The sequence below is a fragment of the Perna viridis genome, chromosome 4 (genome assembly GCF_037379345.1).
Source record: "Perna viridis isolate PV_CMFRI_1.1 ecotype Kerala chromosome 4, ASM3737934v1, whole genome shotgun sequence".
Taxonomy (NCBI): Eukaryota; Metazoa; Mollusca; class Bivalvia; order Mytilida; family Mytilidae; genus Perna; species Perna viridis.
Window position 1 is genome coordinate 36,189,773 of NC_142448.1, and position 18,383 is coordinate 36,208,155.

Consider the following 18,383-nt stretch of genomic DNA (forward strand, 5'->3'; position numbering starts at 1 on the left):
CCAACTAAACCTTTCGTGTCAGATATAGATGTTTGTTTTGTTTGTTTGTATGGGTTTAACGTCCGAGCAGCAATATTTCAACTTTATTCAGACGATGAACATGAAATTAATGATAAAATGAACATGAAATGATGATGAAATGAAAAAGGGATTGGACAATGGGGTCGACAAATTTTGATTGCCACTGGAAATAGGGAGAGGTGGGTAGGGTCGGGCAATTTAGCCTCCTGTGGCGGAGCCCTATGGTTCCTACTCCGGGAGAATACCACAGTAAGGTTCTTGAACGTGCGAGGAACGTGGCATCTTTACCAACACGGTGCACCACTATGGTTTGCGGTCAGGTTTTCCGTATTATAGCCTGACAACCCCAGCATGTAACACGCCAGGGGTACCCCATTCAACCACCTGGGGCATACATCCCAGTTGCTCTGTGGGCAGAGCGCCCTAGCCCCCGGCTAAGGTTCTGAGCACTATTTAGTCGCCTTTTACGACAAGCTTAGCGCTGCTGTAGGCCTATTCTTTTAACACCTGGACCTGCACGGGGCGTCAGATATAGATCTCTGAGGGTTGGGATAATATATTTTTCATGTACCGGGCCTAGCTAGTAGATAGATAGTTTTCATGTAATCATTTTAATAAAGAAAATTAGTTTGTGTGTGTGTTGGGGGTGGGGGGGGGGTGCTGTTTGTAGAAAATGTGTCCTACATGTACCTGTCTTTATTCCTAGAATATGTCTGTATTTCGGAAGTGGTGGTGTTTCTACTGTTTTCTTGGGTGACGATATCTTGCTATATTTGAGAATTCTATATGGTTGTCATTGTAGAAAAATGTTTATACCTTATGTTATATCTTGCCTGACATTTTGGTTCTTTTCGCCACATAGGAAGAAAGACTTCTCATTGCCTAGAAAATTACAAACTGATTGATTGATTGTTGGGGTTTAACGCAAATTACAAAGTGTACATAAACTATTTTCTTTTTGAATCTGTACATGTAGTTCCCAATAAGTAAGTCAAAACCATTTATTCTAAATCTAATTATTTGTTGTCTCTTTTTAAAACTATTCCAATTAACTGATGAAATACATTATACTATGCATTATATTATTTCATCAATAATTTGTTTATATAAAAAGCTTACTGTTTTCATTTATTTAATCAAATTTGTCGTATTTCAGTTTTTAATATATAAACATTAAAGTAAGTCGGTTATATCTGAAAGAGTAATCAAGGGAACCAAGGTTATAGTGGTAATCAAAAGAATGCAATCCAGGGACAAAGACCAGACATGGAAAACATACATACACAACAAAGAACATACAGTAACTAAAATCATACATACAAAGTAACAATTGATTATACTGATGTTTCAAAATTAGATTTGCTAAATTTATCAAGGATTAGAAATAATCCCGATTTAATTATAAATACATACGGTAGAAAATTTACTGATTTTTGTAAAAAACAATAAGATTTTTATATTGAAGGGTAGAATAGGTCAGGACATAGTCGGTCGAGTCACAACAAAACATGACAGCGTAATAGATTATATTGTGTGTACATCAAGTATGTTAGAATGTATCAATGACTTCGAAGTTTTAGATTTTTCAACTTTATTTTCAGATGTTCATTCTCCTTTATGTTTAGAAATAAATATTGCTCAGTCAAAGTTTATTCATACTATATAGGACAATCAAGGTTCCGGAGTGAGAATTAAGAAATGGAATCCTGAAAATGTTAATAGTTTTAAGAGTAATTTAAATCAGCAAAAAATTGATTCTCTTCTTACATTGTTACCAAGTGATAATTTAGATGATGTACCAAAGCATGAAGTAGAATGTTTCTCAAATGAAATTACGAATATTTTACTAGATTGTGCAAGAAATACTTGTGGGGTGAGTAATTTTGAACATAACTCAAAGAAAAAAATTAAACATGACAAATTATGGTTTAACTCAGATTGTCATAAAGCTAGAAAAGAATTTAGAAAAGCTAATCGACTTTTTAAACATTATGGATCAAACTTATTTAAAGAAAGATTAAGACAAAGTGAGAAATTTTATAAAGACATTATGAATAAGAGTATAAATAAAAAGAATGAAGAACTGAGACAGAAAATGAAATGTATGAAAAGTAAAAATCCAAAAGAGTTTTGGAAAATTTTTAATAAAAGGGAATATGCAGGAAAAAGCGGTATAAGTATTGAAGTTTTGTTTGACTTTTTCAAAGATTTGAATAAGAATAATCACACCGATGATTATGACATTGATAGTAGATTAAATTTAGAGTCCATTAATGAGACTCTTAATAGCATCATTACTAGAGATGAGATTTTATCTGCAGTAAAAAAGGCGAAGAAAAACAAATCGCCTGGAGAAGACAAAATTATGAATATATAGCTTCGTCTTTGGACATTATGATAGAAGTTTATGAAAAATTCTTCAATATAATTTTCGACACAGGTATTCTGCCGGAGGCCTGGTTGATAGGGAATATAATACATATTTACAGAACAAAGGAAGTACTTTAGATGGTAAAAATTATAGGCCTATTACTTTATTGTCTTGTCTAGGTAAGATTTTTACGTCGATTCTTAATCAAAGATTGAGTAATTTTACAGAAAAATTAAGTATTTTAAATGAAAATCAGGCAGGCTTCCGGCAAGGATATTCAACTACTGACCATATTTTCTCATTATATGCATTGTTTGATCTACTTCGTCTTAGAGGAAAGAGTTGTTTGTTACTTTTGTAGATTTCGAAAAAGCTTTCTATTTCGTGCATAGAAATTCTTTACTACATAAACTTATTTTAAATAATATTGATGGTAAATTTTTTAGGGTTATAAAAAACATGTACAATTATGTAAAATCCCGTGTAAGATATAATAACCAGACCTCAGATATTTTTTCTAGTGAAATTGGCGTAAGACAAGGAGAAAACTTAACTCCTCTCCTCTTTTCACTATACCTTACTGCTTTAGAACAGTATTTGGAAAACTCAAATCTGGATGGTCTAAAGTCCATTAGCACAGATGTTGATATAGAGTTGAATTTATATTTTAAATTATTTCTACTTTTATATGCAGATGACACTGTATTGCTTGCAGAGTCAAGCACTGATCTGCAGCTACTTTTGGACACTTTTTCAGAATATTGTAATCAGTGGAAGCAGAAAATTAACGTTGATAAAACTAAAGTAATGGTATTTTCCAAAGGTAAAGTTTCAAAAAAAATAAAGTTTTATACAAATGGAAGAGAATTGGAAATAGTTAAACAAAATAAATATCTTGGTATCATTTTTTCTAGTAATGGTTCATTTCTTGCAACAAGAAAATACCTCAGAGAACAAGATATGAAAGCGTTGTACTCCGTGATTAGAAAATGCAGATTTAATAATTTATCAATAAGATGTCAACTTGATATGTTTGACAAGGCAATTTCTCCTATATTATTGTATGGAAGTGAAATATGGGGCTTTGAAAATATAAATATAATTGAAAAAAAAATACAGTCGTACTTTTGCAAACATATTTTAAGACTAAAACAGTCAACTCCTAATTATATGGTATATGGAGAGCTTGGTCAATATCCACTTTCTATTATGATCAAGTTGAGAATGGTAGATTTTTGGATTCGGTTAAATAACAGTGAGAATAAGATATCGTCTCTGTAGATTACTCTACATATATTATATAAATTACGGGTATGAAAACAATTGGGCTTGTTACAAAAGTATTTTTGATAATTGCAGAATAAGCAATATCTGGCAAAATACACAACTGTATGCAAAAGAATGGATAATTGAGTCACTTAAGCAAAAATTAAAGGATCAATTTTTACAACTCATCTAAGTCATTATGTTACAGAATTTACAAGACTGAATTTAGGTTTGAAAATTATCTTAAAATATTACCATTTAATTTCCTATTCATATTAAGTAAATTTCGATGTGGAAATCATCGACTACCTATGGAGGTGGGCAGATGGCAGAATATTCCACGTGAAGAGAGATCCTGTCACCTGTGTGACTCTACTGATATAGGAGATGAGTTCCACTTCATTATGTCATGTAATGCTTTTAAAAATGAGCGTCGTAAATATTTGTCTATAGATTATCTTACTCGTATTAATATTTTAAATTTTTGTCGTATCATGTCATCAGAAAACATTGTTGAGCTTGAAAAATTATGTAAATTAATCAAATGTATTTCTTCGAAACTAGCACCGCCTGGTTAACATATTATATTGTATTGTATGTATTGTATGTATTTCCACACATGCAGCAGTTACTGCATATATTATATTATTTTGTTATCTTCTCTATAACTATGTTCAGTTTATGAGAATAAAGATATCTATCTATCTATCTACAAAATATTAACTTTTGAAACACTTAAGCAAAGGGACTTACAATTCATTATGGACAAAACAATTGGTCACAGAAAAATTTCGAAATCGAACCAAAAATAAAAAAAGTCGATTTAGGAGTGTGTGGCCCAATTGACTCAAAAATAAAAAAAAGATATCTGAAACCTGAATGAAAAATGCAGACAAGGATTTTCATGTGGAATCCAATAAAAATACTCTTAAAATCGGACCAAAAATAACCAAGCTGTTGTCTTGACATAAGGCATATGCATGTTTCTAGTCCCTTATTTCTGGTAAGTTCAAGTCTTCATCCCCAAAATCAATATAAGTTTGACCATTTTTATTATAGAACATTGTGAAACAATATTATTGAAATTCCTATACTTTAACTGGAGTTTTATAGTTAAATTCTATGTAATGCTTGTTTTAAGCCCCTTTTTGGCCAATAATTTTAAAACAGTTGGGCTATGAGATTTGAAGGATCAAAGGAAATTCGAACTAAACATTCAAATCAGAATATAAGTATAAAAATTAATACGGATGACGACGTTAGCGCCATAACATTTTACGACCGCAGATTTGTATGTTGTCGTATAAAAAGAAAATTTATACATAGCCTTACAATACAAGTCATTTTTAATAGGGCATATTATCATCTTTTTCGTCGATAAAATGCTTCGCGGGTTGCAGCTTGATACACATGTACGACCGCTGAGGTCTAACCCTGAACAATATGGCACATGTACGGACACGCCATTCAAACTGTATGCATACTGGATTTTTATTGTGATTATAGACATTTGACACAGAATCAGAATTTGACCCTTCTAGGCCCATAATTCATACATGTATATGCTTTTATGTGCACCGGTCCTAACCTCTTATAACTAATCCAAGCTTTCCTTTGGTGGTATTGCACCTTGTGGTACTATTTTAAACAGATCCAAATACTTATGGTAAAGTTGTTTAGACAACAGCAACATGCTGGTTTCCAGCCCTTCATTCCTAAAAAGTTTAAGTCTTAACCCCTAAAATCAATCCCCAGCCCGACCTTTGCTATATAGAATATTGTGGAGCAATGCCTTTACTGGAGTTGTATAAATGCTGGCTTTGGTCCCTATTTATAATGGTTCGAACCAAAATCACAAAACCAACACCAACCTTCCTTTTGTCGTTTGAAGCCTTGTTTTAAAATAAAAAAAAAAAGTTGGCCAACTTATATTCATGCTTTCCATCGAAAACCAAGTGTCTACAGACGACGAAGACACGTACGACGACGACGGCGCATAACCAACATACAACCGCAGTTTTTGTCTGTCGTATGAAAAAGGAAAAAAACTGATGTGCGGTCGGCAGTAGGTAGAAGCTTACTGAAAAGGTTTATGTATCCTTCTAGTGTTTGTACTTCTGGGGAACATGCCTGACGCAAACACACACACAATAAAGACATGAAGCTTGCGTGAATGAAGTTTTCACAATAATAATATACGATTACTTTTCAAACTTGAAAAATTATTACATCGGTGCAATAAATGACAAAATTCCCAAAACTGCATTTAATGCACGTGATAATCAGTGTCTTTTTAGGGAGCGACCATTTGATCATTTGATATCTATCGGAGGGCTAGAATTAATATATCGATCCTGTGTTTTTATTTCGAGAAAAATAAGATCCAAAACCTTGTTTCGCCCGTTTTTTTGTTCAAAATTAACCATAAATTTTAGAGCCCAAATCTGTATCCTGTATGTTTTCAGAGCCTGCACTCTCCTGACTATTTTTCATTGGATTGGTGCGTCCTGCTTTTTATCAAACTTAATCCTAGCCCCCCCCAATAAAAATCAAATGGTTGACTCCAGAAATTCTGAAAGTTTGATCTACCTACAAGTACTTTGTTTAGGGGAAAATGAAAGAAAATGATGTATAGCATGTATATTTTAAAATCATATTTACTGAAGCAAACAAACAAAAATATCACAGCACTTCTAAATCTAATAAAATACAAAAGATATTGATTATAAATATACTAAGTTAGAGAAGCACTTTTATGATAATCAGATATAAAAAGATACAATCAAATATCATACTAGTGGCGGATCCAGAGAATCACATAAAAAGGGGTGGGGCAAACGTAAATTTTCCTTGATAAATACATTTTAATGCACGCGTTTACACACAAAAACAATTTGCAAATTTGCAAATTTATAAGGATGACAGCACTTTTGATCCGCCTATGGATAAATGTATAAAAAGCACTTAGATGAATTAAAAGATGGACTTTGTTTGAATTGGCCTATCAAGGTGCAAATACAAAATTCACGTCTTTACAGAGGGTAGTATTTCGTTACACTTACGCTGAAAATCTCTTCATTTTGAAAATTATCCGGGTTGAAAATTCGTTACAAAGTAAAAATATCATGCATATAGAAGTATATATAATTGATGCTTTGATCGTTAAAAATGATGTTCTAGTGTTTGCCAAAGGCATTTCAGTTGAACAAATATGCAAAAGATCTGCACATTACACAGATAGTTATAAATAAAAGAAATATCCTACATTGAAACAATGAACCTTCAATAATATGATAAAATCGAAATCCTTATATAAAAGGCAAGTAACCCAGCCCTAACCAAACAAACAAGATTCATAATATGTCTGGACCCGTGTCTCGATGCTTTATAATAATGCAACAAAACCAAGTAGTCCTATTTAAAAAAAACATGTATCAATGATGAACTGACGGAGTTGATTCCCTTTGACTTCGCTGTTAAGAGATTTGTAATAGTTCCATCTTTGTTCATACAGCTTTTATATAAAGCGATACCCTCCTAAAATATGCATTTGACAGAGCATTCACAAGTATATTCATGCAGTTTTTAACTGAAGTAATACTTTTTGATGTATGCATTCTGACAGAGCACTCACAAGCATATTCATGCATTTTTTAACTGACGTAATACTTTTTGATATATGCATTCTGACAGAGCATTCACAAGTATATTAATTCCGGTTTTTAACTGAAGTAATACTTTTTGATATATGCATTCTAGCACATCATTCAGAAGTATGTTCGTAAAGTTTTTAACTGAAGCGATACTTTTCGTTACATATGCACTTTGGCAGAGCATTCAGAAGTATGTTCGTACAGTTTTTAACTGAAGCGATACTTTCTGTAATATGCATTCTGATAGAGCATTCAGAAGTATGTTCGTAAAGTTTTTAACTGAAGCGATACTTTTCGTTACATATGCACTTTGGCAGAGCATTCAGAAGTATGTTCGTACAGTTTTTAACTGAAGCGATACTTTCTGTAATATGCATTCTGATAGAGCATTCAGAAGTATGTTCGTAAAGTTTTTAACTGAAGCGATACTTTCCGTTACATATGCACTCTGGCAGAGCATTCAGAAGTATGTTCGTACAGTTTTTAACTGAAGCGATACTTTCTGTAATATGCATTCTGACAGAGCATTCAGAAGTATGTTCGTAAAGTTTTTAACTGAAGCGATACTTTCTGTAATATGCATTCTGACAGAGCATTCAGAAGTATGTTCGTAAAGTTTTTAAATGAAGCGATACTTTCTGTAATATGCATTCTGACAGAGCATTCAGAAGTATGTTCGTAAAGCTTTTAAATGAAGCGATACTTTCCGTTACATATGCACTCTGGCAGAGCATTCAGAAGTATGTTCGTACAGTTTTTAACTGAAGTGATACTTTCCGTTACATATGCACTCTGGCAGAGCATTCAGAAGTATGTTTGTACAGTTTTTAACTGAAGCGATACTTTCTGTAATATGCATTCTGACAGAGCATTCAGAAGTATGTTCGTGAAGTTTTTAACTGAAGTGATACTTTCCGTTACATATGCACTCTGGCAGAGCATTCAGAATTATGTTCGTACAGTTTTTAACTGAAGCGATACTTTCTGTAATATGCATTCTGACAGAGCATTCAGAAGTATGTTCGTACAATTTTTAACTGAATCGATCCTTTCTGTGACACCTACATTCTGACATACATTGTTCATGCATAAGTGTATTTATACAGTTTTTTAATTGAAGCAATACTTCCTGATATATGCATTCTGACAGAGCATTCAGAAGTATGTTCGTACAGTTTTAAACTGAAGCAATACTGTCTGTGACATATGCATTCTTACAGAGCATTCAGAAGTATGTTCGTACAGTTTTAAACTGAAACAATACTTTCTGTGACATATGCATTCTTGCAGAGCATTCAGAAGTATGTTCGTACAGTTTTAAACTGAAGTAATACTTCCTGTGATATATGCATTCTTACAAAGCATTCAGAAGTATGTTCGTACAGTTTTTAACTGCAGCTTTACTTTCCCTGAGTAATGCTGTAAGACACAGTGCATTTATGTTGATATTGCTAATCATGTTCGTACTGATAACATTCAAGCAATTTTTTAATTAAGTAGCAGTCTTTACAAGTTTCAGACAGAAGGTGATTCATGCATGTCAAAAACCCACAGGCAGTGTCTGACATTTATATGGACTGGTTCTTAATTAATTCTCACAAGCACGAATCTATTCATCACCGACTAAACAACTGACACTTTCTATTTCACGTATCATCGTAACATTCAATTACGTTTATAAATTTTAGTGAAACTTGTGTTTACAAATGCTTATTTGCACCATTAAATAGGACAAGTTTTTTTTAGTGTTTTGAGGTTACAGGGTGGTAAAAATCAAATTGTACATCTCCTGAAAAAGCAAGATTACATACTCATGTATAAATTCACAGGAACTTAGAGCTGACAAGAGTTTAAAACCATATAAAGCAAACAAAACAAAACCACTGCACACCATATAGAAATATTCAATTCTCCATGTTACTGAATTGCATGCAAACAATGGAATGCACCATCCCCCTTCTGAGATATCAAGCATCCATGCTGCATTTGACAGACGTGTCCTTCCTATGAGCTTCACTTTGCCAATATTGTGGAATCCTCTTCCCGCTTACCATCAATTTAGGTTCATCCCCACGGTCATTAGTAACGGGCACCTGTCTAAAATCTGGTGGCATATCTGTTGAGCTGAGTAGTAGTTGGTCTTCTGAAGCTGCAGATTTAAGATTAAAAAATATATACTACTTGAGCAACATTATCAATGCGTCTTTCCTCACACATGTCAATATAGTATTATATATTATTAAGTACCATTCTGTGTAAGAATCAGGCAAGGGGTGGCACATCATAATTTTCAATTTAGTATTTTTTGCCTTAAACGTATTCAAATACATCTAGAAAACAACTGTTAAGATATTTGAATTTCTCCTCAAGCATTGATGACGTAGATTGTTTTTGACTGCATATATAGGAAAAACTTCGGTAAAATTTTCCCGCCATTTTTTCGTAGTGCAAACTAAATTTGACGTATCATTATCTTAAAAACATAAACTTTACAACCACTTTGACAGTAATTTCTTGAGGTTATGAGGTATAAATACAATACCATATCTGTGCTTTTTTCTTCATGTGCCACACCGTATACACATTTCGCCTGATTCTTAGACGGAAGGGTACAGTGTACTTATAAGTACTTCTCAGTCAAAGAATCAGGCAAAATCTATATAAGGCGTGGCACATGAAGAAAAAATAACGCAGACATTTTGTTGCATTATCTAAGTATTTATACCTTATAATCTCCAAAAGTAACAATAAAAAGTGTTTGTGGAAGTTGCCGTTTTAAGATATTGATAGGTAATTTTTTAATTAGTTGAAATGTACTATAAAAATGGCTGGAAAGTTTCCTCGCACTTTACCCCTATATAACCAGTAAATGTATCTATGTCACAGACAGATGCTTCAAGATGAATTTAGCTTTTCGATTGTTTACTAGATGTATTGAATATATTTGAGGTAAAAAAAAAATAATAAGAAAAATGATGTGCCACCCGTTGCCTAACGGTTGATTCTTATACAGAATGGTACTAAAAATACCATTTTTGATTGCAATGTACATGTAGAGTAGTATTTTGGGAATTTTACAATAGAAATCAAAGCTCTAGCGTCAAATAAAAAAGACAATAAGTAACAATATTGGACATTAATTTAATTTAATATTCAATTAAGCACGTATTTTTTAGAAAAATTAAACAGTATAATGGCACCTTGTGGTTTAGTTAAAAATAAAGATTCATCCCCTTTTACTAACGTTATCATGCATGCAGTCATCCGGAAAAAGCTAGTTCAGATTCTGGTCCCTTTTGTTGGCTAATTTCTATCTGGTTCGAGTCACAATCCCCAAAACTAGTACATACCTCCCTTTAGTGGTATGGCACCCTGTTGTGGTGCAGTTTCAAAGAGATTTATGCACTTACAGTCACTTTTTGGCTCCTCATTCCTCAATAGTTCAAGTCATAACCCCTAAGTAATTAACAAATTCCATGAATAGCTAATTTTAGCCCCCTTTACATTTTACACCCTTAATACCAAAACGATGGGTACTATTACCCCTAAGTCAATACCAACCTAACTTCTTGTTTTATAATTATCAACCAACTACTATTTAAGCTATCTTAGAAAGCACAGTGTATACGGATATATGGATCACCATGACGACAGTGTATACGGATATATGGATCACCATGACGACAGTGTATACGAATATATGGATCACCATGACGACAGCAACATGACATTAAACGACCACATTTTTTATGGTAGTACAAGTATAAAAAAACAGTTATTTAAATACCAGCTAGCTATATGCTTTTTTTCTTACTAAAGTCGAACTATTAGCTGTGTCTTTTTTTTCATGCTCCAACGAGAACCCCAGTGATCTCCAGTAGCACACGAGAGCTGTAGGCAGAAAGTGTACATTATAACTAGGTTAACAAAATTAAACATGGCAGATTACATGTAATAGCTGTACTACAGTATGTAGTAGTTCATATGTGAACTTACCCACATCTTCTTTTGTTGAGTCTGTTTTGTCACTATACGAAACTGTGGTTGACGAACTAAATGTAGAGCCTTCTGCGTCAGTACTGAGTTTTTGTAGTCGTCTCTTACAATACATGACCGCAAGAATGATGATAATGGAAATGGCACAAAACAGCAAAAAAGCTAATATGCAAACAGCTATCAAAAGTGCGCCATCTGTCTGGTCATAAATTGCTGTGGACAAGTTATTTTCAATACCTGGAATGAAAAGAGGAATTACAGTTCTAGTCACTTGCAGCTAGAGGCTGATCCAGACGCTTTGAAAGGGAGGGGTGCCAGCTGAGGTTCGTCAGAATAAGGGGGTACTAGGACATAATTTACCACTTTTTGTTATTTTTACACATAAAAATGACAAATTTCCAATAAAAAGGGGGGTGCCAACCCCTAGCACCCACCCTCTTGATCCGCCACTGACTTTTCGATTTAAAAAAAAAAGAAAACATCTACATCATCAAACATTTTTATTGTACATGTATGTTCATTGTTTCGTCAGAATATTATCTTCGTGAAATCTTAAAAGACGGTTTAACTTTAATGATCAATAACAGAAAAAAATAACAAAATAATAATAAAAAGATCATCGTTGTAGTTTGTATTTAATTGCTTACTACATGTACCTGTATGTAGCACTCAAATGTGTTTACTAAACATACCTTTGCAGAACGACGAACAATTCGAAATATGTTTATTGTCAACAAAGCAGAAATCTTTATAATCTTCACAGTTTCGACAGACCCCCTTTTCTTGCTCGCAAAATTGGTAGCCCAGCCGGCATACTTGGTCTATGCAAGATGAAACAGGGGAGACTGAAATAGAATAAATCATTCAAAAACAGTTGATGGCATAAAACCTCGGTCCATTTTTTTAAATGAAAATTCCATATGTCTGAGCATTATAATCACACGAGAATAATAAATTGCACCAGAGGGGCTTGCTCCCACTATCGAATATGCAGCCCCACTAGTACATGTATATAACCACATATATATACTAGTGGGGTGCACTTTTGATAGTGGGAGCAAGCCCGTGATTGCATCTTAATGTTATATCTTTTGTGGTACTCGGAAACATTTTTAATAAATTTGTCTCCGATTTTTTTTTTTCGAGCCTAGCACAATACAATGCAGGGGCGGATCCAGACACTTTGAAAAGGCGAGGTGTCAGCCGGGATTCCCCCGAAAACGGAGGGGTGCTATTATATGATTGGTCATTTTTCTGTCAATTGTACACATAAAATGACAATTTTTTCAATAAAAATGGGGTGCCAACCCCTTACACCTCCCCTCTGGATCCACCACTGATAGTGCAAATGATTAATGTTATCGACAATGATGTCCAGGTAAATCTCTGTAATGTTTTCAATGTATTTATTCTATGATAGTAACAATTTTGGAATTCACCGATTTTATCAGTTGCATCCCGCCCTTTAATTTTCGAAAAAAAAAAAACCAGTTCTTCTTAGAAAATTTACCACAAGATTTAAAACTGCACCTTTAAGTTACTCCATGAAGAAACAACTGTACTAATATCTAGGAGGGGTCAGTTGATATAATTAGTAAAACATGTATAATAATGCACGCACAGTTTTCCGATTTTCTCTGCTTTGTGAAATTTTAAATTTACTTTTCCCAAGCTCTATATAACTATGCATAATAATAAAAAAAAATGACAAAACAAAAGGTAGAAATAATGATAACATACCAAAAACTAGCTTGATAACAGCTGCAGAAACGAAAAAAGATGGTCGAAAAAAGTTCATCTTTAAGTTAACATCTACAAAGAGAGAGAGAACTAAATGTAAAACAACACAACATAATGATTTATGATTATTGGGTTTGTGCTTAATTGATCTGTGGCCAAGCAGTTAGTATAGTCCGTTTGAGTTTATAAATCTTAAAAAAAAATCTTAAAAAAATCATTTTTGTTTTAAATATCCTAACTTTCTTTTACTGCTGATTCATTTCTACGTAACATACGAACTCTGGGAAATATTTTCAGAATTTTATCTTAATAAGCAAAAAAAAATTTTCCTGTTAGGCTTTATGTTATTTCAATTATATATTTTTCTATTATTTTTTGTATGCCTTAGTATTGTAAGAGCTATCTGAGTATTCAGGTAAATAACTAAGTCATGTGACATCAAGTCATGTGACAATCTGAAGATTTTGATTAAACATCAGCAAGTACTTTTATAATCCTGTATTTACACCTATAGGTATACAATTCGACCCTACTGTCCTTGTGTCCCATCCCGTTTTTCATTTCATCATCATTTCATGTTCATTTTATCATCCGTTTCATGTTCATCGTCTGAATATAGCTGAAATATTGCTGCTCGGACGTTAAACCCCAACAATCAATCAATTAATCAATCAATTTAATTGAAGTGACCCAGCTTTATCATGTAGCCTGAGCACAGTCCTGGCTTTTTGTTTATATAATTATTTACGTCAAATACTCAAATAGTTGTTCCAACATTCAAACAGGCAAAGTTATATTTAAATATTTATAATTCAAAATTGCATTAAGCCTAATGGGAGTTTCTTGTGTCTGTTGTAATAAAATTCTGAAAACATTTCTTAGAGTTTGTATGCATTATAGAAAACCGAATACAGTTGAAAAATTGAATTATTTCGAAAAATGGTTTTATTAATTTTTTTTCGAAGATTTATAAAACTCAAACGGACCATACACACTTAGATGTATGCCTGAAAGCGTTATCATGATTGAAAGAGTAATCAAAGGAACAAAAAGTTCTAGCGGAAAACAAAAGAATGTATCCAGGGGACAAAGGCCAGACACTGACACTTACTGCAAACATTTTACTATCTGGAAGCCCTGAACTAACATATGAAGAAAACATTTGTATTTTTCAGCAGGTTTGTCAGTATATACAAGGGTCAAAAAGATTTCTTGTTGTATGATTTGATAATCAAGCCGATATATTTATTTTAGCGTTTTTGCGGTGTTATAGATCGTCACCATCACGTCCCCTTTCTATTTAGCTTTCTAGGCCCGTATGAAAAATATTATGGTACAATGGATTGGTCCTTATTCCTAGTTAAAACCGATTTAAATTTAGATACTGAATCAATCTTTCTTATTGTAATGTCGAAATTGTTCCATTCCTTAATAGTAGCTGGAATGAAGGATTCCCTTGTAACAGACAATCTACAATACGGCAATAAAATGTCATCCCCGTTTCGCGATGGATAGTTGACGACCATAACACTTCTATTGTGATGACTTCAATTTTGTAGCAACATAACCCTGTTCCAGAAGCCTATTTGTTAGAATTCTAGCGAGATACCAGAAGTCTGCGTAGTTTCGGCAACCACTGGCATAATGTATGAGTTGTGATACGAAAACTCCATACGCACTGCCACTGTGGCAGATGAAAGGAAAATTGACAAGTTGAAACTTGACTAAGCTCAAAACCCGTAACTTAATCAAATTCATTGAAGAGGAAATATGCTTACTTGATCATAAATATATATATATAAAAATGAAACAAAATAAATGTATCAAAAACACACAAAATAAAACACCACACAAATATATTGAAATGCTTCGAAAGTGCAGCTAGATACACCTTTAAAGGCCGAACAACGAACGGATAGGGAAAATATGGGCAAACAATTAAAGATTGACGCAACCTTCAATTTTGATTGTAATTATGTATAAACACGGTCCTGGAGACAGTATTTTATTTTGACCAGAATTGAAGTGGTCAAATAACTTAAATAACCTGCAATGAAAGATAATATGAACAGACAATCAGACATACAGACAAAGGGCTTTCAATTAATCCCAGAATTTGATTTTTTTTTATCAAAAGCTTACATCAAAAGAAAAAAAAACAATTCACAAAGCAATGTCATGGCATTTGGTGGAAGCCTTTTTGAGTCCAAAAAAGGGTCGGGAAATTGCCCCATACTTTATGAATAAGGCTAATAACTCAAAAATGTAAAATCCAAAATATATTGAAAAGAATTAAAAGAGAACTAAGTAAGACCAATAGAAATAAACCATTCAAAAAAGTTTCATGAAAATTGCTCGAAGCAATGAATATGGGAATCCCTAATTTCATGAAAAGATAGTGCAAACTAATCAGTTATACCTGTAGTTCAAAAACTGTAAAATTCACCCGTTTTTTATGAATTTTGAAGTCCCATAATTCTAAATCGTCAGATCCCCCCTTTCCCCCCATAAAAATTGAAAGGGAGCTTCAATCAGTATAAATAAACAATTCACCAAAGCTTCATAAAAAGTTTCGTGTCGGATTTTTGAGGTTTAATCCGAAAATAGAAAGTCACCCAATTTTTGTAAAAATGAGTTTATATCAAACAAAAGAAACAAATCACCAAAGTTTCACGAAAATTTGTGGCATAATTTTGAGATACTGTGTGAAGTGTAAACGACGGATGAACGGGTGGACGCCAGTATACATTAATTACGTCCCATCTAAAAGTCGGGACTTCAGCTTTTATCTTATTTACTTTGTAAGGTATAATTTTGGGAGAAGCCTAATACTTAAAATTGTTTCATTATTTGTCATATAAAATAAAAAAAAAAAAAAGATCCAAAAATGGTTTCAATTTTCGAGTAAAACCATATACTGCATATATCAGTTTAAAGTATCAGTTTTCAGCCATAATGTACTTAAAAACTTGAGGTTCATCAATGCCTTCCGACAATTTATATGGCCTCAATTTGACTACAAATTTCGCTCTGACTGCAGACAAATCTGTTTCACTTGAAAATTTCTAAGGCGTAGCATATATGAAAAAGTTGCATACATTATATGCAAGGTAAGTACATTCAACTGCATGGATCCACCCTTCGGTCGGAAAAAAATTAGTTGAGTATTAAGGAAATCATTGAGCCCCTCTTGGGCCAGTTAGGGCCCCTCTTTTAATATCTTGATCCGCCTCTGAACTGATGTAACTTTTTTATATATAGAGGGGATACTATGCCTTACAATTCTAGATACACCGGTTTGTCTGTAGTCAGAGGGAACATGTGGTGAATTTGAGCCCATTATTGTCGAACTTATAAAAATATTTTTTTCTAAAAATAGGTGTTCAGTAATATTTAACAAACGGGAATCCGTGATCTATATACAGCTTGTTTAGTACACTCAAAGATTTTCCATTGGTCGATATTTTTAGATTAAATGCAACTTGCTGATTAAATGTCTCAAAATTATATTTAAAAAGTTAATTGAAGGAAAGTCTATTTTAAGAACTCGTCTAGACTGTTGGATTACGTCATTTTATATTGGTACATGTATTACGAACAAATATTCGATCCTTTCGTTCATTTTTATAAACGTTCAACTTATGGTCCCAATGATATTGTCTCTAACCTACGACGATCTTGTCTGTTTGTGTGTTGGTACTTAAATAAGGTGATAGTTCACATAATTGACATATCACTTTGAAATCGGTATCATAAATTGATGAAAACCAATATACATGTACGTGTGTCCTAAAATGAACGTTCGTTTAAATATTTAAGGAATCTACAACAAATAATTATCCTACCTTATCAAGCTACATAAAACATGAGTAACAATTCTCAACGAGTGGGGATAGTCCGGATTTATCATAAATAATTCTATATTTAGTGATGACTTGATATGACGGCAGACCACGCCTACATGAAAAACATACAAAAGCAGAAACTGCTATACCTTATACCTATATCTATTTCTATATCTATATAATCTGAGTGCACGACGAATGGTTCAGTCGAAATACCATCTATAATTGATTATAGAAAGGACCCTTTTCCTCAGATGGATACATTATGTGCAAAAGATTAAATTTATTTTGAGTAAACAAAGGGGTCTGCTTTTATCCAGAATATACGAAAAGGGAATACAGGTAACAAGCTAAAAGTAGCAAGGGACCCCAAAATTTGTGAACAATTCTGAATGATATTTTCTTGTGTTTATAATAAAAAGTGGCTTTCTTATCAATTTAACTATATACATATTCCTTTCTTTAGGAGCAATTTTTGTTGACTGAATTTTTTGCGGGTTAAAAACATATTTTACAACAGCAAAGTAATCCTCCCAAGTCACAAACCCCTGACATCACTCATTCATATTTAGCGGGTATCGTCTAGCCAATTTCGATTGGTTGCTTCTCCGGGCGCGAAGCACCAATGAAAATTGATTTGACATAAAATGTCTGTGGAAAGGTAAACAATGATACGAGTAACTGATAGATGTCACAAATGATTCAATATGACCAAAAATGATAACTGTAGATTCTGTTTACAGTCTTTAGCGAAAAAAAAATTACGTTATGTGTATGTAGCCATTTTGTAAGTTATATCGAAGAGTTTCTATTACGAGTGATTTGATTAGATTTTGGATCCGGGTTAAATTTAGGTAACTCACTAGATGGCGCTGGAGGATACTCGCTAAATATGAATGAGTGATGTCAGTTGGTTTGAGGGAGCGAGGGTGGACTCAAAACCCTGACTTTGGAGGATGCAGCAAACGGGGTCATATTTTTTAACATCTGCATTGCTAAGTTATTAATTTATGGCGGAAACATTGAATCATACTTTTCCTGTATATAGCTCCATCTAAATGCCCCTTTTTAAAACTGATGCATGCCAACTTAATTTTGTATGCTGTCTAAGTGGGTTTAAAATAAGCGTAATTCTGCATAAAACCATGAAAACTGCCAGAAAAGTCATTGAATTTAAAGGGCATTGAAATTACCTTAAAGTTTACAAAATGATTCCAGAACATCTTCCAAATACACGGAAGAAGGTGTTTTCAAAATGCTGGAATTTATCGACAACATATATGTAGCCCGAGTTGCTCATTTACTTTTGTTACTTTGTACGAATTATTTCGGTTACTTTATGTTCTTTGCTGTGTGTGTCGGTTTTCCATTGATTACATTCTTTTGATTGCCGCTAAAACCTTGGTTCCCTTGATTACCTATACTACATTTTCTTTTTAGTCTGCGATCAAACCTGGAGTTTCAGCTATTATATATTTGATTGTGCAAGAC

The 18,383-nt window shown here is 33.2% G+C and overlaps 1 protein-coding gene and 1 pseudogene across 2 annotated transcripts; one reads left to right on the forward strand and one right to left on the reverse strand.

Moving 5' to 3' along the window:
- Positions 1–836: 836 nt before the first annotated feature.
- On the reverse strand, positions 837–17,009 carry LOC148619926 (uncharacterized). 2 transcript variants are annotated; one of them, XM_088580368.1, is made up of 5 exons: positions 16,893–17,009; positions 13,048–13,119; positions 12,000–12,152; positions 11,308–11,544; positions 837–903 (listed from the first exon to the last, which is right to left on the reverse strand). In XM_088580368.1, the coding sequence occupies exons 2-5, from the start codon at positions 13,103–13,105 to the stop codon at positions 839–841; spliced, it is 513 nt and encodes a 170-aa protein (XP_088436494.1). In that variant the 5' UTR covers positions 13,106–13,119; positions 16,893–17,009; the 3' UTR covers positions 837–838. The 2 variants fall into 2 exon arrangements, with proteins under 2 accessions (XP_088436494.1, XP_088436493.1); XM_088580367.1 differs by lacking the exon at positions 837–903 and adding an exon at positions 6,286–9,460 and having other exon boundaries at positions 16,893–17,007.
- Positions 3,057–4,236, forward strand: LOC148619927 (uncharacterized; annotated as a pseudogene).
- Positions 17,010–18,383: the final 1,374 nt, after the last annotated feature.